This window comes from Diospyros lotus, chromosome 10 (genome assembly GCF_014633365.1).
Source record: "Diospyros lotus cultivar Yz01 chromosome 10, ASM1463336v1, whole genome shotgun sequence".
In the NCBI taxonomy this organism is placed as follows: Eukaryota; Viridiplantae; Streptophyta; class Magnoliopsida; order Ericales; family Ebenaceae; genus Diospyros; species Diospyros lotus.
Window position 1 is genome coordinate 31868864 of NC_068347.1, and position 25772 is coordinate 31894635.

A 25772-nucleotide genomic window follows, 5' to 3' on the forward strand; every position below is an offset into this window, starting at 1 on the left:
CGCACTGATAGAGTCTAATGATTTTTTAGAATGTTTTATTTAATAATGTGGTCGCCTCTCACTTCTTTCTCTCTTGGCATTGACTCACCCTTCATTTAAATAATTTCTTAATAAATAAGTGGAAGCTTGCCGGCACTAAACAGCAATAAGAGATAAATTAGGGGCGGATTTAAACCTTGTTGCTGTAATTAAGGAAAATATGTCATAGATGATGCAGTTAACTGAGATTATGGGCTAAATAATCAACCGAACTGATTAATTAACTTCTAATTATTCTCTCTTAAAAATAGAAGATTGAAAGGGTAAACTCTGGAATCCAATTCAGCGCTCTCTCTCTCTATCGACATCACTCATTGTCTATATCTATAGCTGTATGTATACACTCACTTCCATTAATAGGAAAGGACTCTCTCTCTCTCTCTCCATGCAAATCTTGGGTCTTCACCTGCGTACACTTTGCTCTCTCCATTTCTAATCCATTCCCGAGGTTCAAGCTCAGATCCGTTCGATAGGCTCGACGCAGGTGAGTTTCTTGGCTTCTCCTTTCGTTTCCGTCGTTGGATCTGACTAAATTTGGGACCGGTTCTTTGGATTTGATGCTCATTGATCTGAACTGCTTGTCTCTGTGTGGTGATTCGTTGGATTTTATGAGCTTGTGATTAATGCTAATGCAAGTAGCGAGTCTTGGTCGCTTGGTTTTTGTAGATCTATCTTCGGCAGGGGAAAAGATTGCATGTGAAAGCGTTTTCTGGATTAGGTTTTAGATTTTGAGTGGGCCGTTTCGTTGGATGTCTGGAAAACCAGGAAACTTCGATCTTGCCTTGTTTTAATTCTGTCTGGGGAATTTAAACTTTTCGGCTCCAAGTAAAGCCTACCAACTTTGTTTAGTCTTGTCGGGACTCAGCCTTGGCTTTCTTGCTATTGTTTCAAATTGTTCGCCTATATTTGTTTTGCAGCAAAATGGATCTCGAATCCTCACTTTCACTTGGTAATTGATTTGATAGTTGGATTATTGTTAACTGCGACCGGAGGGATACAGAGTGATTTATCTAGTGAAATTCTTGTATGGCTTGATTGTTAACTGATTTTTTTTTTCTTATGTTAGTGATCAAGTTTGTCCAATTGTTTGTGCTTCTGTCCACTTTGTGGTTTTGGATTGGGTGCACAAGTTGCTCGATTTCCGCTGACACTGGTGTATATATCGTGTGGTTTATTTTATTGCAGATTTATGGTTATTCTTAGTCAGATCTGGAAGAAGTTGTTCTTCTAATTAGTAATTCACAACAATTAGTTTTGGAACCAGTGTCTAGCAAAAGAGGTAGAGAAAGACCTAAAAAAACTTGGTGGGAGACACTTAGGTATGGTATGAGTTACAAGAGTCTCACAAAAGATAAGACCATATAAAGAAATAACTAGTGATCCAGAATTTGTGTAGCCAGCCTCACATAGTGGGATAAAAAAGCTTCATATGTTCTTGTTGTACTTAACAATTAGTGTTGCATTTGAAGGGTTTAAATTCTTGGTGAAATGGTTACAGTCATTTCTTGTGGGTTCTAAGTACTATTGCAACCACTTTCCTAGTATTGCCTGATGACTTTGTGAATTATGCTGACATGTTCTTGGTTCTGTTTGACAGTTTGCTCTGTTACTGTTCTAAAATATTGATTTTTTTTTTCTTAACAGGATTTGTTATTGTATGTGACAATAGAACTGCAGAAGAGGAACAAAGTATATGTATTTGGCAGTTAATCTGGCATGAAACAGCTTAGTGAAAGGATTCACTTTGGTTATGAAATCCTTGTTTTGAAATAAGAATTGGAATTTTGGGCAACAGTTTTATTTGAATAATATCAGGACTATAAAAAAAATGAGGGGAAGATCGGATGGAGGGCAAAAGAAGCGCTTGATCATTTCTGTATGTGTTGGTGCTTTCTTTCTTGTTTTTCTATATGTATATTTTGGCGGTCAAAGCCGTGGTGAGTCAGCACTAGAGTATGGTAGTCGGTCATTGAGGAAACTAGGTTCATCTTATTTGGGTGGAGATGAAGATGCTGATCTTGGTGGCAAGCAAGATGAATCTGCAACCAAGTTTGGCCTAGATGATGGAGAAGATGGTATTGTTCCAAAGAGCTTTCCGGTAAGTTTTCTTGAAAGCTAAGCAGAAATAAGAAAGAACCATCCCACCTTAAGAAAAAAAAAAAAAAGAGAGATAATTTTCCTTTTCTTTTCATCCCATGTTTTTCTATGTTTTGGCAATAATCATTGATGTAATTGCTTATGATATCAAAGGTATGTGATGATCGACATTCAGAACTCATTCCATGCCTAGACCGGAATTTCATATATCAAATGAGGTTGAAGTTGGATCTTTCTTTGATGGAGCACTATGAAAGACATTGTCCTCCAGCTGAAAGGCGATTCAATTGCTTAATTCCTCCCCCACCAGGATACAAGGTGAGATATGCGTGAAGTGGTGTCGAAACCTTCATTTCTTTTGTTTAGTAAAATTCATAATATGCTTTCTATTACTTTACTATAACAGGTCCCAATTAAATGGCCCAAAAGCCGAGATGAAGTGTGGAAAGCAAATATACCTCATACTCACCTTGCACATGAGAAATCTGACCAGAACTGGATGGTTGAGAAAGGTGAGAAGATAGTATTTCCTGGGGGAGGCACACATTTTCACTATGGTGCTGATAAGTACATTGCTTCAATTGCAAATGTAAGATTCCTGGCCCTTACTATGAAAAATTAACCATCAAATGTGAATCCTGTGATCTGAAATCCCTTTGAAACTATTCCTGGAATTATTACTCTATGATGATTGCTCTGCTTATTCAAGCTCTTCTGAATTGTAACAATCCGAGTGATTTTGATCGACAGATGCTCAACTTTTCAAACAATAACTTAAACAATGAGGGAAGGTTAAGAACTGTCTTTGATGTTGGATGTGGTGTGGCAAGTTTTGGAGGTTATCTTCTTTCGTCTAATATCATTACCATGTCCTTGGCACCTAATGATGTGCATCAAAATCAGATCCAGTTTGCCCTAGAGAGAGGAATTCCTGCATATCTTGGGGTTCTGGGAACAAAGAGGCTTCCTTATCCAAGCAGATCCTTCGAATTTGCTCACTGTTCTCGTTGTAGAATTGATTGGCTCCAAAGGGATGGGATTCTTCTTCTTGAATTAGATAGATTGCTCAGACCAGGAGGCTTTTTTGCTTACTCATCTCCTGAAGCATATGCTCAGGATGAAGAGGATCTCCGAATATGGAAAGAGATGAGTGCACTTGTTGAACGCATGTGTTGGAAAATAGCTGCCAAAAGGAACCAAACTGTCGTTTGGGTCAAACCACTAACAAACGACTGTTACATGGAAAGAGAACCTGGCACTCAACCTCCTCTTTGCCGTTCTGATTCTGATCCAGATGCAGTTTGGGGTGTGCAAATGGAGGCATGCATCACACCTTACTCCGAGCGTAAGTGTTTTTCTATTTCGTTGTGCATGGTCTTTTTTTTTTTTTGGCTCATGATGGATATTGTTTTGGAAAAAGTGTTCAGATGTCTTTTTGGTTGGTAAAAATCTTATTCTAGAAAGAAACATATAATCTCAGCTGTTCCATGGTACTTTAAAAAGAAAACTGAAATGTCACTTTATTTATAGGAATTTAGTTAGTCAACGTGGTGATTATCTAAAGGTGATTTTTTCTAAAAGCAACACCAAATTGATAAAATGCAATGGAGAATATCTTGACTAAAAATTCTACTCTAGTTGTAGCAATCAACTGTTTGTATGCTTAATACTAGAGATTAGTAGTAGATCTTCATCTTACACAACATCTCCCCTTCTTTACCCACCTTAGCTATATATAATAATCTACTTCATGAGATTGAGTTGTAAGTGGTGGGTTCTTCCTTTGCTATCTCCTTGCATATATATTTTTTTCTTTCATTTCCTGTTTGAATATGTACCTTCCTCTCCCAGCCTTACAAGATGGATTGGCATTCATGCCGTAATTTTCGGCCACAGTGATATTACATTGTTGGTTACTGCCTTTAGAGTAGTTTGTTTGGTTACTGCCCCATTTTTCCTTAAGGTATGGGAGGTGACATTTTTTACCCTTAGCAGTGTTATTGGCCTCAACTTTCAAACTCAAAGATGGCAACTTGATAATATTTATTTGATAATGTCTGTTGGATCTGACATTGTATCGATGAACATTTGATAAACTCTTATTGGCCACATTAATCACATGAAAACTGAGTAAGAGAGTTTGGTTGATTAAATGAGGGAAAATAAAATCTGAGGGAGCTTCAACACGGTAGAGAGATGAATCAGAAGGTCCCAGCACACAAGTTTTTTGCCATCTCTTTGGACACAAGCTTTTCATCTGTAAGCCATGTATTTCTAGCAGAGTTGCACTTAGCTAACCTGGGTTGCACTGCCACCTTCTAGCTGTATAAGTTTTCTAGGACCCATAGATTTACTTAAAAACAACAAAAACGACATCATGTCATGCCTTAGTCCCACTAGGTGGGGATTCATAGATTTACTTTGGAACAGAAATACTTTTGGATGAGGTGCTTTTATGATCTCATCAACAAAATACATATCCACTTCAGCCAAAAAAGAAACTCACACCTATCTGAAAAGAAAGAACAAGAAGAAAATGATATGATCAATTTAGGACAACATAATGTTTTGGAGTTTGAAATCATTCGACTAATATTTTGATTCTCTTTGTCAGATGACCACAAAACCGGGGGAAGTGGACTGGCTCCTTGGCCAGCTCGATTAACTACACCTCCTCCCCGTCTTGCTGATTTTGGCTATTCAAATGAAATGTTTGAGAAGGATACGGTAATTTGAGGCATACTTTCAATTGTTCGTTCAATTCAGTAATCATTCCTTGTCACATGCACATAGAATGGAGAAGAAAAATACTTAAATTTCAGCTTAGGTATTTCTGGTTTAATGCAGGAACTCTGGCGGCAGAGGGTTGAGAATTACTGGAATCTCTTGAGTCCAAAGATATCGTCAGAGTCTCTCAGAAATTTGATGGACATGAAGGCAAATCTGGGGTCATTTGGAGCTGCTTTAAAGGATAAGGATGTGTGGGTAATGAATGTTGTCCCTGAAGATGGACCGAACACACTCAAGATAGTATATGATAGAGGCCTCATTGGCACAATTCATAACTGGTATGAGATCATCTGCTGAGAAATTTGGACATGTTTATTACAAATCCCAACACAATATTCTTCTGTCATATCGTATTTTTACCTGCTGTTATAGTTTACTTTATGGACTTTGAATATTGCTCGTTAGTAGACTCACATTCTGAAATAAATAATTAATCCTAGCTAAGCACAATAAATGACAACCTTATGTATTTCTGATTCATGGACTTCGAGATAATTGTTTCTAACTTGAATCGTCTAACTTACAAGACACTCTTTAGTTCAAGAGAGTTTTTTTAGTTACTTTTTTTAGATATATTCACCAGAAATTGGTACGGTACTTCTTCCTTTTTATTTCTGAAGTTTGAATGTGGTCAAATTGTAATATAGGATTTACTTGATCCTTTGTCCATAGGTGTGAAGCCTTCTCAACATATCCTCGGACTTATGATCTGCTTCATGCTTGGACTGTGTTTTCCGACATTGAGAAGAAAGGCTGCAGTGGCGAGGATCTGCTGCTTGAGATGGATCGCATGCTCAGGCCTACAGGTTTCATCATCATCCGGGATAAACAACCCGTTGCACAATTTGTAAAGAAGTACTTACCGGCATTGCATTGGGAAGTGGTGGCAACAGCTGATCCCTCCTCAGATTCGGATCAGGATGGTGATGAATTCGTCCTGGTGATCAAAAAGAAACTGTGGCTGACAAGCGAGAGCATCAAGGAGTCCGAATAAGAGGAGAGAAAAAAAAAAAAGAAAGCCTCGTATTCGGCATCAACTGGTCTCAGGGCTTACCAAGCATGCTTTGAGAACAACAGGGTAATTCATTTCATTTTGTACCAGTGAAACATGCTTAATGTTCTTCACTTCTTTGTACTTTTTTTTCCTTAAAAGTTTATGTAGTTTACCCCCATAGACTACCTGCTCCTCTGTAGGCTATTCTTCATTTCTTATTTTGACCCACTTAATTTTCCATTTGGCTTATTTTTGGGAGCTACTTCAGCCTGTTACAAATAATATGTAATACATAGAATATATGCGGCTGAATGTGTAAGACAAATTAATTTATTTATAAACGGATTGCTGCTTTGCCTTGCCTTGCCATGCCATGCCATTACTTTGCTATTCATATTTTTGTTCTTGTTTTTTTTCCGTGATCATTTAAAATTTTTGTTATTTTAACTATATTTTTAATTTTAATTTTTAAATTAATTTAATTCTTAAACTTATATTTTTGAATTAATTTAATTTATATATTTTTATGTATAAAAAATAAATAAAATAATATAATAAAATATTTGTTATATTCTATATGTTAAAATATAGGATTTAAATTAATTTAAAAATATAAATTTAAAGATATAATTAAAATTATAAAAAGTTTAATTTAGTACACGAAAAAAATATTAAAATATAAAGAGTTAAATTGATTAAAAAATAAATTTAAAAATATAATTAAAATAAAAAAAAATATAATAGATAAATATAAGTTTGGTCTTGTGAAGCTAAAGAGTAGAGTTTCGATTGTTCTGCATATAAAATTCAGTGTTGAGATGCATCCATTTGAAACACACGTTCACTCCTAGCTGATAAGCAAAGCACACGCCAGTCACGCCACTGCCATTTGGCAAATTGTCATTAGTTTATAACAGATTTGAAGTATTCCTGGAAGGAAAACGATGGAATTTTATGTAAATTATAATAGCAAAAGGCTTAACTAGAAAGAATTATAGCAGTGGGAAAATTTATTAAAAAATAAATAAAATTAATATATTATCAAAAGACATGAGACAGATAGATACAAGTTTTTGTTTATTTTCGTTTTATTCAATCTTTCTCAATTCGGTGAAGTTGAGAGAATACTATCCAAATCATAGATCGTTAATAATGCGTTTAACTTACCTTTAAAATTTTTATTTAAAAATTTAAAATAAATAATTTTAAAATATATAAATATTCTTCTATCTATTAAATTAAATTTAATTTAAACATTAAAAGAGTCGTGCTAGAGACAGCTCACCCTCCTTACTATATTTTATTTTACAAATTTTTTAAAAATTAAAGACAAAAAACAAGTACTCTTCTATAAATATAAATTTATTATTATATATTGACGATAATATCATAATTTTTTCTTTTTCTACTACTAATAAATATGAAAAAATATTAATGTATACATAACTATAACAATTAACAAATCACTCTATAATTGTCTATTAATATAGCATTTAATATAAGATTATTATGCAAGAAGGTTTGTTTTGTAATTATTAGGAAAGCCCAAATTCTATATAATATCTCACTCTTTCCCCGTCTTCTCTGTCTTTTGCATTTTATCTGCCTCGCTCGTTTGCTGTATCAGATTTGTGTTCTTGAAGGCGACAATGCAGGTAAATCTGATATATGGCGTCCATATATGCATCTCTTTGTCTCTCTCTCTCTCTCTCTCTCTCTCTATATGTATTTGCGAATGGTTCGATGCCTTTTTGTAACTTTTAACTTTCAGCACTTTGAAGCCCGTTGTCTGAATAATCGAATCCGAAAACCCTAAAAAGCTCGAAAGGCATACAGTTCCCCCAAATTTTTTTATCGGCTTGATCTTCGTATGATAGTTCTTAAGCCCTTAATTTGGTTTTACTTGTTTTGTTTTGGGGTAGTTTAGCTGCATGTTTTGGGCCAAAAACCCTAAACCTTTCGTTTGGCTGGCGAGAACGACGATGAAAAATCTTGCTGAGCCTGATGTATTTTGGATTCTGAAATATAATGGTTTGCTAATATGCTAGCCTTCCGGAATTATTGGTGTCGTTCGGTTCGGTTGAGTACAGGTAGTTTGCCTTTTCTGGACGATAACAGTGGTAAAATTATGGGTTTCAATGGTTTTCAGTTGCTTCCTTTGGATTCTCTTTGGGACCAAAGGGGGGAAATGGACGAGTGTTTTTTTTAAAACATTTGATTGAAGTTGTTGATAGGGCTGGAAACTTTAAATGAAAAAGTATTAAGAATAAAGAAAGAAAATGGTGAACTGATGGTTGTTGTGGTTCAATGTTTGACAGTGTTCAGATGGTTACGTTTGTGCTTAGCAATTATATCTTAGTTGGACTTTCTTCTGGTATAACATGGCTCTGGTTTTACATTTGCCTCTCGTATTAATAGTTATTGATATCTCTATTGTGCAGGCCAGTGATCGGTTTAATATCAATTCCCAGCTTGAGCATCTGCAAGCTAAATATGTTGGAACTGGGCATGCAGACTTGAATAGATTGTAAGTTCTCCAATTGCTTAGAAATGTTATGAGAACATTTTTTTCCCAATTTTTTATCTTCGCATTGATCTTACCCTTATTCTTATGTTGTCCAGTGAATGGGCAGTGAATATCCAACGGGACAGCTATGCTTCATATGTTGGGCACTACCCCATACTGGCTTATTTTGCCATTGCAGAAAGTGAGTCAATTGGAAGGGAACGCTACAACTTTATGCAGGTGCAGTAATGTTATTATTTATATATGTGATCATCTGCATTGTTGCCGTTGCCTAGTGAATTTTTAATCATATTTGTTGCTTGAAATGACATGGTTTTTTTTTTTTCATAAACTTCCAAGTATTTTTTCCCCTTTTTTGGCTTGATATAAGCTTCAAGTTGTATCATAGTTGTTTGCATTTCAAATTGCAATATCATGCTTCTACCTTTAAATCTTTTCAAGCTTTGTGAAGACTCTATAGGTCCTGTGAGTTGGTTGACGGTCAATATTCTTGATTTTGTATGCAAAATGGTTATGGATTTGATAATTTATTTGTCTTTTTTGGGGATTAATTTGATTTGTCCAGAATAAAAAGGAGAGGAGAAATCATCTCTTTTACTCTTGAGTTTTCTTAATGGAAAGAGAAATAGAAAGCCAAGAAACTTATTTGAAATGCCAAATATCTCACCAATTAATGATTTGACTAGTTTGTATTTGAAGAAGTTAGGGAGGGGATTAATTTCAATTTTGAAAATAAGAAAGCAGAACTTGTTGCTGCCAACTGGTCTTCTGGCTTCTTTTCTGTTCTTCCGTCTTTACTTCCAAATGTGTTATTAGGTTCGCCCCAGTTCTATTGCTCATACATGTGCTCTCAAGCCTGTTATTATTAGAGTTTTAACTCTGTTTAAAAATCTGTTTCATCGAAGTGACTATTTAATCGAGGACCCAGTTGTTTTACTTCAAAATATCATTGTGTGCGAGCGCAAAATTTTATGAAAAATTGAAAATACAATTTCATTTATTATTATTGACCAAGAACTGGTTATGTAATGATTCCAGATTTATTATTTGCTAGATATATTTTCTTCCCTTGATTGGGTTCCCCTATTGCATAATGGATTGCAGAGATTAGGTGAAAATAACTGTCTTCTCTTAATCAAATGTTTGTATCTTCGATTTTCTTTTTACATATTTTGCAGATGTATCTCATTTGAGCACATGGAATGCTCTCTTGATTTTCCATAACTTTTTGCTTTTTCTTGTTCTCGTATTTCAATTGAACTTGGTGGCACATTTTACATGAATACTATCCCAAATTGATAATTCATGGTCTAGGTTATGTGAAATATATATTCATCTTAACTATCCTTGCTTATGGAAAATAAGAAATGATCACTGTTGCTTCTTTTTGCTTAATATGTTCTGTCTGCCCATACAAAAATGTAATTGCTTGTCCTTTGTTTTTCTTTTCCTTTGAATTTGGATGAATTAGGAACTGTGAATGGACTTGTGACAAAGAAATCAATGAATTTTCATGGTTGTGCTGGCATTCTGCATGTGATTAGACATGTGTGAGAAGTTAACAGAGAGAGAGTTATTTTGCAGAGAAGTGAAAAAGTTTCTTAGAAAGGAAAAGAGGAGATGGAAGAGTAAAAACTGTAAATGGTGGTTAGTGAATCATGTTAAATGGGGTGTTGTCAAGATATCAATACCATAATGCAGATGCAGCTGATAGCGACCTATATTTTTTTTATGCAAGTTGTTGGTTAAGAACACAAAGTGTGCGTCTGAAGAAAATGCAGACACTTTTCTTGAATCCCTATTGGGATGAGAGTAATGGGTTACCTTCCAATGGTGCATGAAAATTGTTGTTTGGAGGAACCTTTCATGTCAAAACCAAGCATGTGAACTTAAATTTTATTCAGAATTCTCACCTTCAGTGGGTTTTGGGATTTAGATGTGTTATATGCCATACTGCCTTGGTGCAGTTAATGCTACACAGTAATATAGACATCTTCTGGTATATATGACTATAAATTATGATAGGTTCTGCACATACAAAATAAACCTGTCCTGTGATGTAATTGCAACAATTCAATAATTTGATTATGGAATTCAATAGGGAAAAAACGTGATTACAGATTGAGCCTTAGATTTGCTATTTGAAGTCAAAATGCTGCAAGTGAAAAAATTTATGACTTTTTTTCTGGATTATGTCAAGCCATTTAAAACGCTATAAATGTAGATTAGAGATTGAAGCAATTTTTGTTTTCTGAGATATCTTGCTCCAAATGTACAAATGACATACTCCAATTTTGGTGCTGGGGAAGCATTGCATTTTACTTGTTTTGCGCACTATCACCTTCCACCTTGTGGGCTAAGTATGGCTTTTAGGTTATGGGCTAGACGGCGTGTACATTTGGAATGAGTTCAACATTCTAACCTTAATCTGTTATTCTTGAGGTGTACCATTGGGTAACTGTTTGCCTCTCTACGGAGTGAACTTTGTTTCTGAACAAATTTCTCATGAACAAATTTCTCATACTCTTTGCAAGCCAGTCCACGTGCATACGGGCAAGCCTGCAAAGGATATCGTAGAGAGGAAACTTACAAACAAATACATCAAGAAGTTGTAAATATGTCATCTCCGCAAACATATGTCGGGACAGCTTAGATTTAAATTCGGTGAAGCACTGTGATATGGACGAAGATGGTGATTATAAAGTCGTGAAGATATCACGGTGTTCTTTTTCTTTGCTCACTTAAGATCTCAGGGTTTTTCTCTTATATTCTTGTGCAGAAAATGCTTTTGCCCTGCGGTCCTCCCCCTGAGAGAGAAGACGAGTAAGAGCTGCAGTCCCCCAAGGAGGAGCCTTCCAAATTCTGTGCACTGACACAGGCCTTAGAATTCTCTGTAATAGTTTGGATTCTTGACAATGTGATGGATCTCCAATGAATTTAAAAGTACCAACTAAGCTACCATACATCATAAGCTACTTGGAAGAATTGAAATCCATATTATCTGTTTGTATCCAGTTGACCTACTTCTCCCCAGAATTAATGATGTATTTGTTACTTTGGATTGGGTTGTTTTGTTCTGTAAGTCTTTGCCTCTTTATGCTTGACTCTTAACGTGTTTAATTTTTTAGTTGGTCTTTGATTCATTCCTTTTGAGTCTTATGACCAAATAATCTCATGAGATAAGGTTTGTAAGTAATTGTTGGGCGCAGCCCACAGTAATCTATAAAGAATAAAGGTTATTTTTATTAATTAATTAAGAAAAAGAAGAACGCGTCTTCTTCATTTGGTTGTGATCGACCGTAGTTGACTTATCCAGATGCATAAAGTTGGGACTTCATTTTTGTAGGCCGACTCTTCTTTTCCAAATATTTAAATAAATGACAGCTTTTGTGTTTATATTGACACTTTTTTATTTGGTATCTTTACATTTTATTATGATGGGCCAGGCTAATATCATAGGATAAGGATTAGCCTGTTATTTTCTTTTTATGAGGGGGTGCTTGGTGTAATTATTTTAAATATATTTTATAACCTTTTTTTATTTTTTGGCAAATGACCAATTTATTATTTTCATACAAACAAAATTCTAGTATTACCATAAGTTTTGGGTTTTTTTAATTTTTGGGTCGGTTCAATTTTTTTCATTTTTAATTTCTTCAATTTGAATATCTATTTAATTAGTTTGATTCAATTTAAATTTTTTTATACAATTTTAATATATTCAATTTTAACATTTAGATACTAAATTATTAGAATGTTCGCTTTTATTAATAATAGTTGTTAATAATGAAATTATCCTTGAATAAATATTCTTCACAAATATTAGTGATTTATGTATATTATTATGTCATCATTTTTTTCAATTCTATTTAGCTTTTTTTCATAAGAAAATATTTCTTAACTAATAGTTCAAAATCTTAAAATATGAAAAATTAGAAATAAAACAATATTTAACATACCTAAAAATATTATTAGCACCCCGCTACCCCAAGTATACATAAAATGACACAAAATACCCTTTACCTTTTAAAAATTGTATTCGTGTGTTTTTATATTTATTTATCTCTTTACTTTATACACTAAATTCATAATATGTATTTATTTAGGGTCTTAAAGTAGAGTGTAGAGTCATTTTATATATATATTTATTAGTGTGTGAATAGTATTTTAGGTGTCATAATATCACGATCCTTTCATAATTTAACAACTTCTTCTTTTTTTTTATCTATAACTAATATTTGTAGAATTTTTGCATAGGAAGCAGTATTTTTGTTAAATCATAAGTGTGATTAAAAGTTAAGGGTCATAATTAAGAGGGTGGGGATGTAATTAACGCTTCTAATAAAATATGCGCTGTTTAAAGGTCTTTATTAGAACTTTTAAGTTCATAACTCATTTCATGATTTCCTGTCCGTCTCTCTCTCTCTCTCCTCTCTCTCTCTCTCTCAATCGAACTGGTTCGTTCCTTACCTTTCCGGTGGTTCTTCGAACAAAATTCCCCCCCCCCCCCCCCCCCCCCCTCTCTCTCTACAGATCCCTCTGGAATATCCATTGTCCAAAGCTTGCCCGCGAATTTCGATCTTTTGGTTTCGTTTGTTCACAGTCCAAATCCCCGGCATTTTGTTTCCTTAGAATCCCCATCTCTCTCTCTCTCTCTCTCTCTCTCTCTACATTTGTTTGCAAATATATATTTAAATATTTTCCTCACCTACTTTTCTGACTAATGTATAGCTGACTAGGGCTTCTATTTTCTGCATTACAGTTGCAGATTTCGGGTCCGATAATGTATATTCTAGGGTTTCTTTTGATTCATTGATTTGTTGGGGTTTCTTTTGGTCAAGACTGTAGAGGCGGACAATATTTTGTTTATGCCGTAGGGTTAGGGATTTCCTTTCTTTTTTTTTTCTTTTTTCGAAGGTTGGTTTTGGTGGATCTGGGTGTTGTCTGGAGGTTTTAGTGTTGGGCAACTAATTGAGCAATTATTTGTTTCGTTTTTGGTCTGGGATAGTGAACTGGATTGCAGTTCGACGAGAAGAAGAGATTGATCGATTGAGTTCCGAAGAAGGTGTTCTTGATTTGGGTGCAGAAAAGGATTGGGAATCAAATCATGCGTCATAAGGAAGGCCGAGTAAATTGGGATCTGTAAAGTTAGTAATTTTAGCCGGGGTTCAAAAAGGAAGATAAGGATAAAACTTGAAAGAAAGTGCTGATCAAAATGGATCATGTGATTGGTGGGAAGTTCAAGCTTGGGCGGAAGATTGGGGGCGGATCCTTTGGCGAGCTGTTTTTGGGTACACACGAATTTGTATTCTCAGTGGCTTTCAAAATGTCATCCTGAAATTTCTTACTTGTAATGATACGTGAATGTCTTTTTTCCTTTTTTGGTTCTTTTCTCATTTCAGGAGTAAATGTACAAACTGGAGAGGAAGTGGCTGTGAAACTGGTATGTATATGCTCTGGCGTGGAGACTGCTGACTGGTGTTGGATGCTTTGTATTTAGTGGCCAAGTAAATTGGTTTGGAGAAATTGTTTGTGATATTGTTACATTGATCATTTAATCTGCATTGGACATGGATAGTGAATTTTTATAAGGTGTTGTTTTTGCTAGATGTGTGGTTGACGATTTTGTTAGTTATGAGGTCTTGTAGAATAATTTCACATTTTGGTGAAGCTATTTGCATTATGACCTACCAGTTCATTAATTGATTATCGTTTCTCATTTTTGTCAGTTACTAGAGATTATTCCCTTCCTATCTTGTTCGCATCTGTTTAATTGAGTGCCATAAATGTTTTTTGTCTTACAGATCCTCTGCCTTAGCTTGTTTTCAGTTTTCCTTATATCTGGGTTAATACCACCAAAGTTTCAAACAGAGGATATCAGCTTCTTAGTTGGAAGAAGTTAAGAAGCATAACTGACATACCGGAGTTGCTTTCTTGCAAATTGATATTGCTCAAAGTAAATGGGGATTTTCCAAAGGAGTTTAGGTGCTTCATATTTAACTTCTGCTATCAGAGCTAGTGAAAATAAAGTAATGGCTTGTTTTAGATTTCAATATATGAGTTGAAATCTTTTACTAAGCTGTTTGTGCTTATCAAGACAAAATGAAATACAAAACTGGTTGATGACAATTTGTTTTGTCCCCATAACATTGTTAACTGTACATCCCCATTATGATTCATTTATTGTTTGGTGCCAATTTCAGTTAATAGCAAGCTTGACTTGTGAATTTGGGTAATTAACTTAGTTTTTGTTTTTTTTTTTCTGGGGAAATCTATGGATGAACAACGTAAAGGTTTTTCTTTTTCTTTTCCTCCATGTACACAATACTTTCTATAGGTTATTAATTTGAACTGCTTTCTTGTGCTCAAAATTGGGGAAATTTTTTTCCTTGGAACCTGCTATTCTATTCTGATACTTCACCTGTAGTGGGACCTTATATAATTTCTTTACTTCAGGAATCAGTAAAGACTAAACACCCTCAGCTTCATTATGAATCAAAACTGTACATGCTTCTTCAGGGTGGAAGTGAGTTTTCTCTTCTGATTTCTTTTCCTCTTTTACAATTGTTGTGATTCTTACTGTATTGATTCAAAGTAATTGTACCTATGTGTTTGTCATTTATTGAGTGAAGCTGGTATTCCCCACCTCAAATGGTTTGGAGTTGAAGGAGAATACAACGCAATGGTTATTGACCTTCTTGGGCCAAGCCTGGAAGACTTGTTCAACTATTGTAATCGGAAGTTTACTTTGAAAACCGTTTTAATGCTTGCAGATCAGTTAGTAAGTATACTTGAACCTTTTTAAATGTTTGCTTAGTAACTTAGCAGCTTTATTTATACGTTTTTTTCCCTGATGTTTTACATAGATCAATAGAGTTGAATATATGCATTCAAGAGGTTTTCTTCACCGTGATATAAAGCCTGACAATTTTCTCATGGGTTTAGGGCGCAAAGCAAATCAGGTATATGTCTTTTGTGCATGGTGTACTTTTATGAATTTCTAGTTCTGTTATAAAGTATTGCCCTGCAACATTGAACTTTAAGAGCGAAAATATGCTGGGATGTCCTGTTTTTGTTTGTTAGTTTTGCAGTTAATGGCTTTTAAGGTTCTTAATTTGAGTTCTACTTAATAGTTTTAATGTGTAACTTCCTGTTTTCTGCATCTTTAATATAGTCTCAGATTTTAATGCTTATGGCACGTGGCTTGTACATGTTCATGCATATGCTTCAATGCAATGTATGCTTGTCATCGTATAATCTTTGTATATATATATCTGTATCTATATATATACACATATATGTTTGGAATTTATGACATGATACTTGTGTGCAATGCAAAGCACAGGGTGTATTGTACATTGGTTAATTTTGTTGTGTTGACCGTCCTAAAGATAATTGTTTACTCTAACTAAAGTGGGGATATTGATTAAAAAAGAGTGGCCAACTATGAAGCACGTACACAAGGATGTGACATTTTTTAAAAAAGGACACGACACAGTCGATGTTTAAAGAGATAGAGAATAGAAGTGTGAAGGGAATGTAAACTAAACAGTAATGCAATCAAAACATGGAAAAATAATAGGATGATACAATTACCAAGTTGTAAAACTAAAGAGTAAAAAAGAAAACCCTCACTTTTTAGTTGTTGAAGTGTCCTCGTAGGGGACATGTGTGGACCTCCCATATCCTTTTAAAAAATTTTAAGAAAGTGTCGGACTTGCCATGTGGGCATGTCCAATATGTGTCAGAGTGTACAACACACTGGCGACACAGGTACAGCAACTCCTAGGAGGTGTCTCTGTTTTATAGGTGGCCAATAAATAATATGGGCTGATTCTTTGGCACAATGGGAAAAAATCTCACAATTCCAGTTCCTAGTGCACTTAATCTCTCAAGCTCTATCTGATTATTAGGTTCACAAGAGAAAATAATAATACATATAGCAATTATTGGGTGCTCTAGTTCTGGTAAAAAATGGATTGGGTCAATAATTCGGCCTGATGTATGAATTTAAGGCAAAGTTAACAATCACCATGATCACTCTCTACCATAGTATTGCTTGTATGGTGGCTGCTCACCATGAGGCTCACTCATCACGAGTCTTGCTCATTATAAGCCACTTGCGGTGAATGTTGCCTGCTGTGAATTTTAGTTGCCTTAAGGCTGTTTGCTATGACAGCCAGGTACACTTAGTATAACCACTCCAAACAAGAAGGTTTGGAACTTATGATGACCTAAGAACTTTGCTGGAACCCCTTGGGGGAGGGAGGGGACATGTAACTATGTATGCAAGGAGAATGACTGCTTGTCCTATAGTCCATGAACAAGCTCAGCCTCGAAGGTTAGACCATCTATAAATAGGGGCCTCTCCTCTACATATCTAGAGAGATCATTCTATGCCTTCTACCACAGTGGGCAATCTTGAAATTCCCTTTTCTGCTCTCTCTCTCTCTCTCTCTCTACTGCCTTGGCTCCTATCCTCTACCCTTCCAAATTTGGACCATTATAGTTCCTATTGAACTTTCAAGAGAGCCCTACAGCCCATTAACAAGATCAGACATTGTTTACAATCTAAAAAGGTGCCAACAAATCTTAAAAGTCATCTTCACTTCCTTCCAAACCTAGTTGGTATATCTTCTGTTCGTTAAGGGTGGTGCATACTTCAGAAACATATTTTTTACCTCTCAACTCAAATGACTTAGGTCCACCTGAGCCCCAATGAGGAGGTGGATTCACAATATATGAACTTTGGTTGCACTAGAAGTACCATTTCATGTACTTGTACAAAATTACTATTTTTTTGAATGGCTTGGTACTGTAAAAAAATAGTAGCTTCTACTATGGCTGTATAAAAGCTGTAAATGTCAGAATGGTGTGATAGTCTGATTTGTAGTCATTCTTACAAGTTCTTTGAAATCCCATTGTCTTTGGAAGCTTGGAATTTGATGGAAATAAGGGTTTTCATATATCTGAATTTTTTTTCTTTGTCTACTTAAAACACCTTTAGGTCCTAAACTTCCTTTCTTTTTTATGGTTTTTGGTTCTCCTGGTCAAAATACAGGTGTACATCATTGATTATGGACTTGGAAAAAAGTTTAGAGATCTTCAAACGCACAAGCACATACCTTACAGGTAGCTGAAGTGACCTTCCTTATGCATTTTTTTGGCTGTAAGACTTTCCTTATGTTTAGAGAACTGATATTACAGTTTTTTTTTGTTCATTTAACCATCTTATTCTTAGGTTCTGACTTGATTCTCATGTACAGCTTGACTTTATTTTCACATCAGCTTGCCATATTTTACTGTCAATTTTATTTTTAGACAGAGTAACTGGGTTTCTTATGGATTTTTATCAGTCAAAAAAATGTGTATATATGCATATATGAATTAATTGTGATTTCTTTTTGAGAAGTATGCATATATTGAGAACATGTGCTGTTTTAGCACAGTATTGGCGACATACATCCAAGTGGCAAACACAAGGTTTTTGGGAGGTTGCAAGTATATTGACTTTCCTAAGGTGATGTACACAGTGCAAGGAATTTGGGAGTCCTGGATTCCTTCTAATGATTGTCAATTTATATGGTTAGATCCTTGTTCAGAACTTTCTAGGAACAGGTGGTAGATTTCCTTACCTGTTCTAGTTGAGCACTGAGGAAGCTGGAGAATTTAAGTTAGTGATGTGAGAGTTTCAACCATGGAACTTGTTTAAAAAAGTGACATACTATGGTCAATTGGTGCTGTTTATTCAAGAAGAATGGGAAGGTGATGTTGCTTCTGCTGACTAACTTTACAGTAGTTGTGGATTTCTTGATGGTGATTCTGACAATTGTGGAAAGTCTTGGGTCTCCTTCCTATCTATATAGATGATGTATGGTTTTTATTTTATTTGTCTATGGTGAACCTTATTTGAACCGAAGTGCTCTGTTGTGATTGGAAGTGTGGTTATCAATCGGTCAGACTTGTTTTTATCAATCGGTCATACTTGTTTTTATCTCATTTTTTTTCCCTAAAACTCCATTTGGAATGTAAAAATATTTTACTTATCTTTTTCAATGTTTGGATAACCAAAAAAACGTAAAATATCTTTTGATCAAAATCCTTTATTTATTTATTCTTTTTTTTTGTTGTTGTTGGGGGAGAGGGGGGGAGGGACTGGGAGAAGAGGAAGATAGGAATTTATTTTCCTTTTGTTTTTTCTTTGGGTGATTAAACAGCCTATCTTAGCCTCTCTAAGCTGCTTCCCCTGTTACCAATGGTGGGTTAGGAGTTAGGACACCCAGCCTTTTCAAAGGTGCTAAGCACGCTTAAGTGTAGAAGGCCTCTGGAAGCACACATAAATGAAATAAAGAAGTATAGACTTTTATAAGCATAAAAAATATAAACTATTGAGATAGCAAGCATTAAAAAAAAACTAAATAAGAATGAGGGTCACAAATGTAAACCGTTTACAAGTTCATACAATCATAAAAAAGGCATAAGGAAAAAAAACATCCCTAATTTACAATCAATCAACAATTCATAATTTACAGCAATCAAGAATCAATCACCAATCCATAACTTACAACAATCAATCCCTAATTTACCGTTTACAAGTTCATACAATCATAAAAAAAGAATAAGGGGAAAAAATCATCCCTAATTTACAATCAATCAACAATCCATAATTTACAGCAATCAAGAATGAATCATCAATCCCTAATTTACAACAATCAAGAATATATTAGCAATCCCTAATTTACAACAATCAAGAATATATTAGGAATCTTTAATTTACACCTAATTTTACATGTTTCCTTCAATATTTTTTGTTCAGTGAATATAGTCAAGTCTTCTTTTTTTATTTTTTGTTTAAATGCATATATGATTTTGTCCATTCAAGCAGCCACATCATTGCAAAATTTGAACAAATCCAACCATTCATATGTTAAAGTTGCTAAGCTTCACACACAGAAAGCCCTAAGCATGCTGCCCTTAAAGCACGCTTTTTAAACACTGAGGACACATCATTCATTAGGTCCAAAACTGATTATGTTTGCCATTACTGAGCATGCTTATGTGGGTCTTTGAAAATTGATGGTTTTTACTTTTGATAATTCTTAATAGTAGAATTTTTGCTTTAAACAAATACAATTTGAACCTGATTTTTTCCCTTGGACTTCTTGTGACTTTTAAAGACTATATATGGTCTTAGATGAGATTTTTCCCCCTTTTTGGCAATTTTCAAAATTTCTGCTATTCTCTACCAAGCTATTGAGGAAAAATTCTGCATTGTAATTTTTTTTATTTTTCTTATAAATCTCTAATCTCTATTCAAAACCGTTGGAGATTAATATAAATTTGACTTATTGAACTTTATGTTATATGCTTGTGGATTCAGGAAGCCTTTTCCACTTGTAGAACAGTATCTCCAGTTCACTTTTATGGGTTGCATCCCTAGATTATATGAATTTTGAGATAGAAATCGCATAGATGCTGCTATCTTAGATTTTGCAGTAACTTATAACCTCACTATGGCAAATACTAATTTTGGAACAGGGATGAATTTTGTGAATTATAGAGTTCAGAGGGTAAGGAAAAAGTCTGCAAAAAGTAGGAATACCAAATAGGCAGCGCACAGCAGCCAAGCAATCTTAATTCATATGAACCAAATAAATTCACATGTTATGGGCTTTGATAGAATGCAGCAGAATGAAAATTTACCATTGGAACTTGGAAGGACTGGATACTGGGATCTGAATCTTTTTAGAACAGTATTTTGTTGGCTGAAACATGAAGGATTTGGTTATGTAAACAGATAAAGGAGTTAGGACACCCAGTAGTGACACTCTTAACACCCATATGTCATTGTTAAGTTACATTCAGAACAGGAAAAGTTCATCTGACATGAAGATTCTCATTTGATTTTGTTTCCTCTTTGTTTTTGGTTGTTTCCTCCTTCACAACCAAATTCACTGTCAATGCCTATCAAAAGAAAAAAAAATGTAAACATTGCTTTGTTTTTGTGTTCCCAGTTTGGTTAGTTACTATCAGGATATGAAAGCTGATAAAAATCCTTCCTATAAATGTCTGTAAGCCCTTGGCATCATGTTTATCCTTGTCTTTATTTACATTATTCTGACTATTTCATGAATTTGTTTGCATGATTGTAAATGTAACCTTTCTATTTTATCAGTATTTTGCTTTTGGAAATTTGCATGAATACTTGCAAATATTTTCTTGCAGAGAAAACAAAAATCTTACTGGCACAGCTCGTTATGCAAGCATTAACACTCACCTTGGAGTTGGTGAGTGAGGCTAATTCATGTTGCAGTAATTGAGCACAAATTTGACCTTTCCCATACTTTTGCATGCTCATATTTTTTTAAACTTTAAGTTTTTCCTTACTGTAATTTTGTATTACTACTGCAGAGCAAAGCAGAAGGGATGATCTGGAGTCTCTTGGTTATGTTCTTATGTACTTTTTGCGGGGAAGGTGGAACATATGATGCAGCTTTTCATTTTACCTGTATATTTTTTCCTATCATCTTTACACCCGGACTCATTCATATGATTTCTGCCTTAGCCTTCCTTGGCAGGGTTTGAAAGCTGGCACTAAAAGGCAGAAATATGACAAAATTAGTGAGAAAAAGATGCTTACTCCAATAGAGGTATAATCATATTCTCATAACAGGATGATCACTAGGTTCTGATTCTTATCTGGTGTCCTACCTGTAGCTCTCCTGAATTATGAATTTTTAATAACATTATAAATTAGGTTATCTAAATGAAATGCTAATGGTTATTCTTAGGTGCTTTGCAAATCTTATCCATCAGAATTCATATCATACCTCCACTATTGTCGGTCATTGCGTTTTGAGGACAAACCAGATTATTCCTACCTGAAGAGGCTTTTCCGTGATCTGTTTATTCGAGAAGGTAAATTTTTTAATATCATCACTGAAGCTGATGCCAACTCCAATCAAGACGGGTTTCTTAGTCTGCTATATCTATCTTGTCAATGCAATTTGTGCAGGTTATCAGTTTGACTATGTATTTGACTGGACTGTTTTGAAGTATCCTCAAATTGGTTCCAGTTCCAGACCAAGAGTTAGTATTTCTTGGAATTATTTGTGATAATTATCTTAGACTTTTCTCTGTCAAGTTTCCCTACTTTATTTTCTTGTCCTTCTTCAGCAACCTGTTGGAAAACCTGCCTTGAACCCTGGACCATCTGCTGAAAGAGCTGAAAAGACTCCAGGTATTTCTTTTCTCAGGATGCAGTAAAGTGAGTAGCTGACTAACAATGTTGTCTGTATGGATCAATTTGATTAATGATATTTAGATGTAATTTTGAGGTCTTAATCCGAGTGCTAATTTGCTCTTTTCAAGTTAAGCTTTGCTCTTTTTGTTATGACTAGTTGGGAGTTGCCTGGGCCAGGCATGGACAAGTAATAGTTTTTTTCTTTTTTCTTTCTTACATCATATTAAGAAATCCCATGTTCTATGCATAAATGGCTTACCTTATTATTTGCAATAAAATGCACCAATCACACATAATTTTGGAACTAGAGTTAAAAAAATTATCTATCTATCTATCCCCATCATGACAATTTACTCCCATGTTATAATCATACAGTTTACCTATGTTTTAGTCCACACGGACATCTTGAAATGTTAGATCCTTTTTGTAGACTCAGGTTGATAAAAAAATGCAACAAGAACTGAAAATAGTCATGAATTAATGTAGTTTTCCATCGAACGAATAATTATGAAAGGGGGCATGACAAGATAAGATTGGTTGGTTGCAGTAGTAGTCAAGGGCCTGTGGTTTAGCGTCCAGCAAGGAATGAGGTTCTTTCTATTTGCTCGTTTTATGGGCCTTTTTGCCAGAAGAGGGAGTCTAGACTTCCCTCAGAAAGCAAGTGGCCCCCTTAAGCGGCTTTCTTTACTTGTTCGGACTCTCTTGGGGCTATTTCTCTCAGCAGACAACTAAGTAAAAAATACAGGTAGTGATGGATTGATGCTATATTTAGAAAGGGGTGAGGAGAATATCAATCTTTTTTTTCCACTGTATGGTAGCTCACTATGTTTGGAAATCTCATTTTCTCCGTTGTAGTTTAGTGGATGATATGGGTAGCAGTGATGAACTTTGCTCCCTTGGATTTTATAAATGGTTTCACTTTGTTGTGGTTGATTTGGGAAAATGCAAGTCTTTTAAGGGTTTAAAGAATCTTGTTACCTTTTTTGATGCATCCATTTTTGTTTACACTATTTGGGGTTGAGAGAGCAGTGATCCTTTTCTGTCAAATCTTCAGCCAGTTTTTTGGGTGTTCTCTATGCTTCAATAGATGTAATAATCTTTCGCACTTAGCTTTGCCAAGTTGGGATTCCTCTGGACAGGGTACACCCCCTAAAGCAGTACTTTCCATTTTGTCATATTTTTGTTTTATCAAAAGTAAAGTGAAAAACAGAAATTGCACATAAATATTATTGATAATGTGCATTTACAGAAAGACAAGGCCATAGGTAGAAATGAACTGAAAGCTAGAATTTATGTAGCCTACCCCACATAGTGGGATAAAAGCTTGGTATATTGTTGTTATGAGTTAGGTGTTATATTTCTATGAGATAATTAGTTGAATCAATCAAGATGCACCCATAATCAATTGGTATAGAAACTTAAAGCATCAAATATTATGAGTCAAAATTGGTAGCTGGTTCATTCCAAAGTTTCCTGTATGAAATCAGATGAGGGAACCTGAATAGAGGTGAGCATGGAAAGAACTACAGAAGCGGAGAAAGGGCTCTAGCATCTTGGCATTGCCACCTATAAGTAGTAAGCTAGCACTGGTACTGAGAATCTGGACCATTCTTATGCCATATGGTGGTATTATGATAGTAATTCCAGACATTATGAAGCAGTAAGCAGGTTTGACCAATGAAACTTAATAAAGTGTTGATATAAAAGATCCTGAATAGAGAGAGGCTTAGGAGGGTACTCTCAGTCTCATGGATATCATTTGGGTACAGTGAGAAAGGTTAACATCGACTTAGTCCCATCGAGGCTAAGTTATTAATGGGTGTGATGAGGGGCTAAGCCCTGATTTCACAGGTACCCTTCAGAATCTAGACTTAGCCCTTTACACAGAGAAGAGAAGAGAAGGGGAGAGAGAGACTTCCAAGGAAAATCTCCAAAGTATCCAATCACCTTTTTTGTTTTCATAAGTTGGTGCATATTCAGAACCTGTTTACCCTTCCCTATCCGAGTACTCACGAATGGTGAGTTTGAACATGTTCTCCAGAGCCTTGGAAACCTTGAGATCAATCTTCCTGAGACTAACCCTTCGATTGGGGTTGTGAAATTAATCTGGAGTTGAGTATTTTGATGATTTCCATGTATCTTTGGGGGAGTAGAGTGGCATAGAAGATTACATTTTCTTGTCCTACAACATTTCTGCAGTATGTTTCTGTATTTGGTGAGAAGAAAATAACTAGATTCTTGATGTTTTGCTACCATACGTATCATGTAGTGAGGCAAGGGACTCGAGATAGACTATCAGGTGCAGTTGAGGTATTTGCTAGAAGGAATGGTACTGCAGCTACTGCTGGAAATTTACGGGCTGAACATTCTAGGCACAGTGATCAGTCCAGACATAGATCTTCAGAGAATGTACCATCATCAAAGGATGTGGTGAGTTGAAAGTAATGACATTTCTGTATTTAGAAGCTTTTATACCTAGATCTGGTTGAAACTTGATGTTAAATCTGGTGAAAGTTCTTATTCTCGGTTGCTGTTTACTTTTGACTTGCAGCAAGCTGACACTGAAAGAGGTCGCATTTCTAGAAGTGGCAGTGCTTCAAAAAGGGTTGTCATGTCAAGCAGCCGACCAAGCTCTTCTGCTGGAGCCAGTGAGAATCGGCCAAGCCGGTTGGGTACTGGCAGTGGTCGTCTGTCGACTACCCAAAGGGTCCAACCTGGTTTTGAGTCCAAATCATCAACCTTCACCCGTGCTGCAGCCACAAGAGGCAGCAGGGATGATGCTCTCCGAAGCTTTGAGCTGCTGACGATTGGCACCGGGAAGAGGAAATGAAGACGGGCTCAGCGACTCAGAATAAATCTTTTTTTTTTTTAAGGGCTCAATTAGATGCTATAGGGTTGCTATCTGAATACAGCTCTGGTGCCAAGTTACAGTTTCTCCTGCAAAGAATATCCCATTTACAGCTTAAGCTTGAAGTTGACATTTTCTTCTGAGGACACATCCGAAAGTTATTTCTCATCACTGGTTCTGGCTGTTATTGTTATCTCGTCTAAAGCTCGACAAAATGGTAAAGAGAGCGTTTGTCTCTAGTTTAGCAGATGTTTTTATTTTTTCAAGGCATTTGTAGTCATAATAATAATTACTGTCTTGTATCATGACAGACGAACAATGCTTCAAAAACTTATATAACTGTTTCCCCTTCGGTGTCGTACATCTTGCTATTGCGCTTTGCGTTTCGCAATGAAGCCGGTGGCCTTGTTTGTATATGAATTAATTTAATTTAAAATATTCAAACCACCAACAAAGGGCGGATTAGATTAGGGTTCGGCAGCAAATGATTTGTTCGGTGTAGAATTTGGTGACTGGTGGGTGGGTTTTGTTATTTGTCTGGAATCTGAATATCCACTCACCAGCCGTCAGAGGTGTCAACGGTTCGAATTTGTTTGATTTTATAAGAATTCAGTAACCGAATTATTTTTAACAGTTCTGAAAAATAAAAATCGTAATCGATCCATTACATAAATAAAATTAAACCATGATCAATCCTGATTTCAATTCAATTTTGGTTCTATTCAATTAATATTTAATTTTTATATATTTTCGTAAAATATTAAATTACAAATAAATTTGTTAATTAAAATAAACTCATAATTTCATTAATACTTCAAATCTTAAAGTAAAAATAGAACAAAATAATTTATAGACTATCTTATCAAATTATATTACATCGATCATTTACTATAGCGATAACATATAAAAATCTAAAAATAAAAGAGTTCATAACAATAACCAACAATAAAAAAAAAAATAAACAAAAACTGATAAATTAAAATTACAAAAGTAATAATATATTTATGAGTAAGTATATATGTATTCAAAAAAATTATAATATATATACAAATATAATATCGATTTCGATTCAATTCGAACTACGGTTTAAAAAAAAAAATCAGTAATCAAATCAAATATATCAATTCTTAATTTTTTAAAACCAAAACCTAACCGTTGAACGATAAAACCAATCCAAAAACACGATTTGATTCAGTTCAATTTAATTCACCGATTTTCAGATTTTTTTGACACT

General features: G+C 35.0%; 3 protein-coding genes across 3 annotated transcripts; all 3 read left to right on the plus strand.

Annotated features, from left to right (window-relative positions):
- Positions 1–356: 356 nt before the first annotated feature.
- Positions 357–6282, plus strand: LOC127811735 (probable methyltransferase PMT3). Its single transcript, XM_052351889.1, has 8 exons — positions 357–523; positions 1684–2137; positions 2290–2454; positions 2543–2725; positions 2887–3481; positions 4751–4863; positions 4984–5204; positions 5599–6282. Exons 2-8 carry the CDS (start codon positions 1868–1870, stop codon positions 5918–5920), a joined length of 1869 nt encoding a protein of 622 aa, XP_052207849.1. The 5' UTR covers positions 357–523; positions 1684–1867; the 3' UTR covers positions 5921–6282.
- A 1161-nt stretch (positions 6283–7443) lies between these two features.
- LOC127810820 (uncharacterized protein At4g14342) lies at positions 7444–11510 on the plus strand. The gene is made up of 4 exons (XM_052350377.1): positions 7444–7575; positions 8362–8447; positions 8543–8666; positions 11227–11510. The coding sequence occupies exons 1-4, from the start codon at positions 7570–7572 to the stop codon at positions 11272–11274; spliced, it is 264 nt and encodes an 87-aa protein (XP_052206337.1). The 5' UTR covers positions 7444–7569; the 3' UTR covers positions 11275–11510.
- A 1331-nt stretch (positions 11511–12841) lies between these two features.
- Positions 12842–24899, plus strand: LOC127811548 (casein kinase 1-like protein 10). The gene is made up of 14 exons (XM_052351504.1): positions 12842–13738; positions 13850–13890; positions 14904–14973; positions 15080–15228; positions 15314–15409; positions 17509–17579; positions 20673–20734; positions 20859–20922; positions 21013–21097; positions 21239–21365; positions 21463–21536; positions 21624–21687; positions 23960–24120; positions 24242–24899. Exons 1-14 carry the CDS (start codon positions 13663–13665, stop codon positions 24518–24520), a joined length of 1419 nt encoding a protein of 472 aa, XP_052207464.1. The 5' UTR covers positions 12842–13662; the 3' UTR covers positions 24521–24899.
- The last annotated feature ends 873 nt before the right edge of the window (positions 24900–25772 follow it).

Excerpts from the sequence above, each read along its gene's own strand:
- LOC127811548 (XM_052351504.1), top strand. The coding sequence starts at position 13,663 with ATGGATCATGTGATTGGTGGGAAGTTCAAGCTTGGGCGGAAGATTGGG. Across the intron at positions 20,735-20,858 it reads TAACACTCACCTTGGAGTTG|AGCAAAGCAGAAGGGATGAT; the intron begins GTGAGTGAGGCT and ends TTACTACTGCAG. Across the intron at positions 21,366-21,462 it reads TGATCTGTTTATTCGAGAAG|GTTATCAGTTTGACTATGTA; the intron begins GTAAATTTTTTA and ends CAATTTGTGCAG.
- LOC127810820 (XM_052350377.1), top strand. Across the intron at positions 8,448-8,542 it reads CATGCAGACTTGAATAGATT|TGAATGGGCAGTGAATATCC; the intron begins GTAAGTTCTCCA and ends TATGTTGTCCAG. Across the intron at positions 8,667-11,226 it reads AACGCTACAACTTTATGCAG|AAAATGCTTTTGCCCTGCGG; the intron begins GTGCAGTAATGT and ends ATTCTTGTGCAG.
- LOC127811735 (XM_052351889.1), top strand. The coding sequence starts at position 1,868 with ATGAGGGGAAGATCGGATGGAGGGCAAAAGAAGCGCTTGATCATTTCT. Across the intron at positions 3,482-4,750 it reads CATCACACCTTACTCCGAGC|ATGACCACAAAACCGGGGGA; the intron begins GTAAGTGTTTTT and ends TCTCTTTGTCAG. Across the intron at positions 4,864-4,983 it reads AAATGTTTGAGAAGGATACG|GAACTCTGGCGGCAGAGGGT; the intron begins GTAATTTGAGGC and ends GGTTTAATGCAG.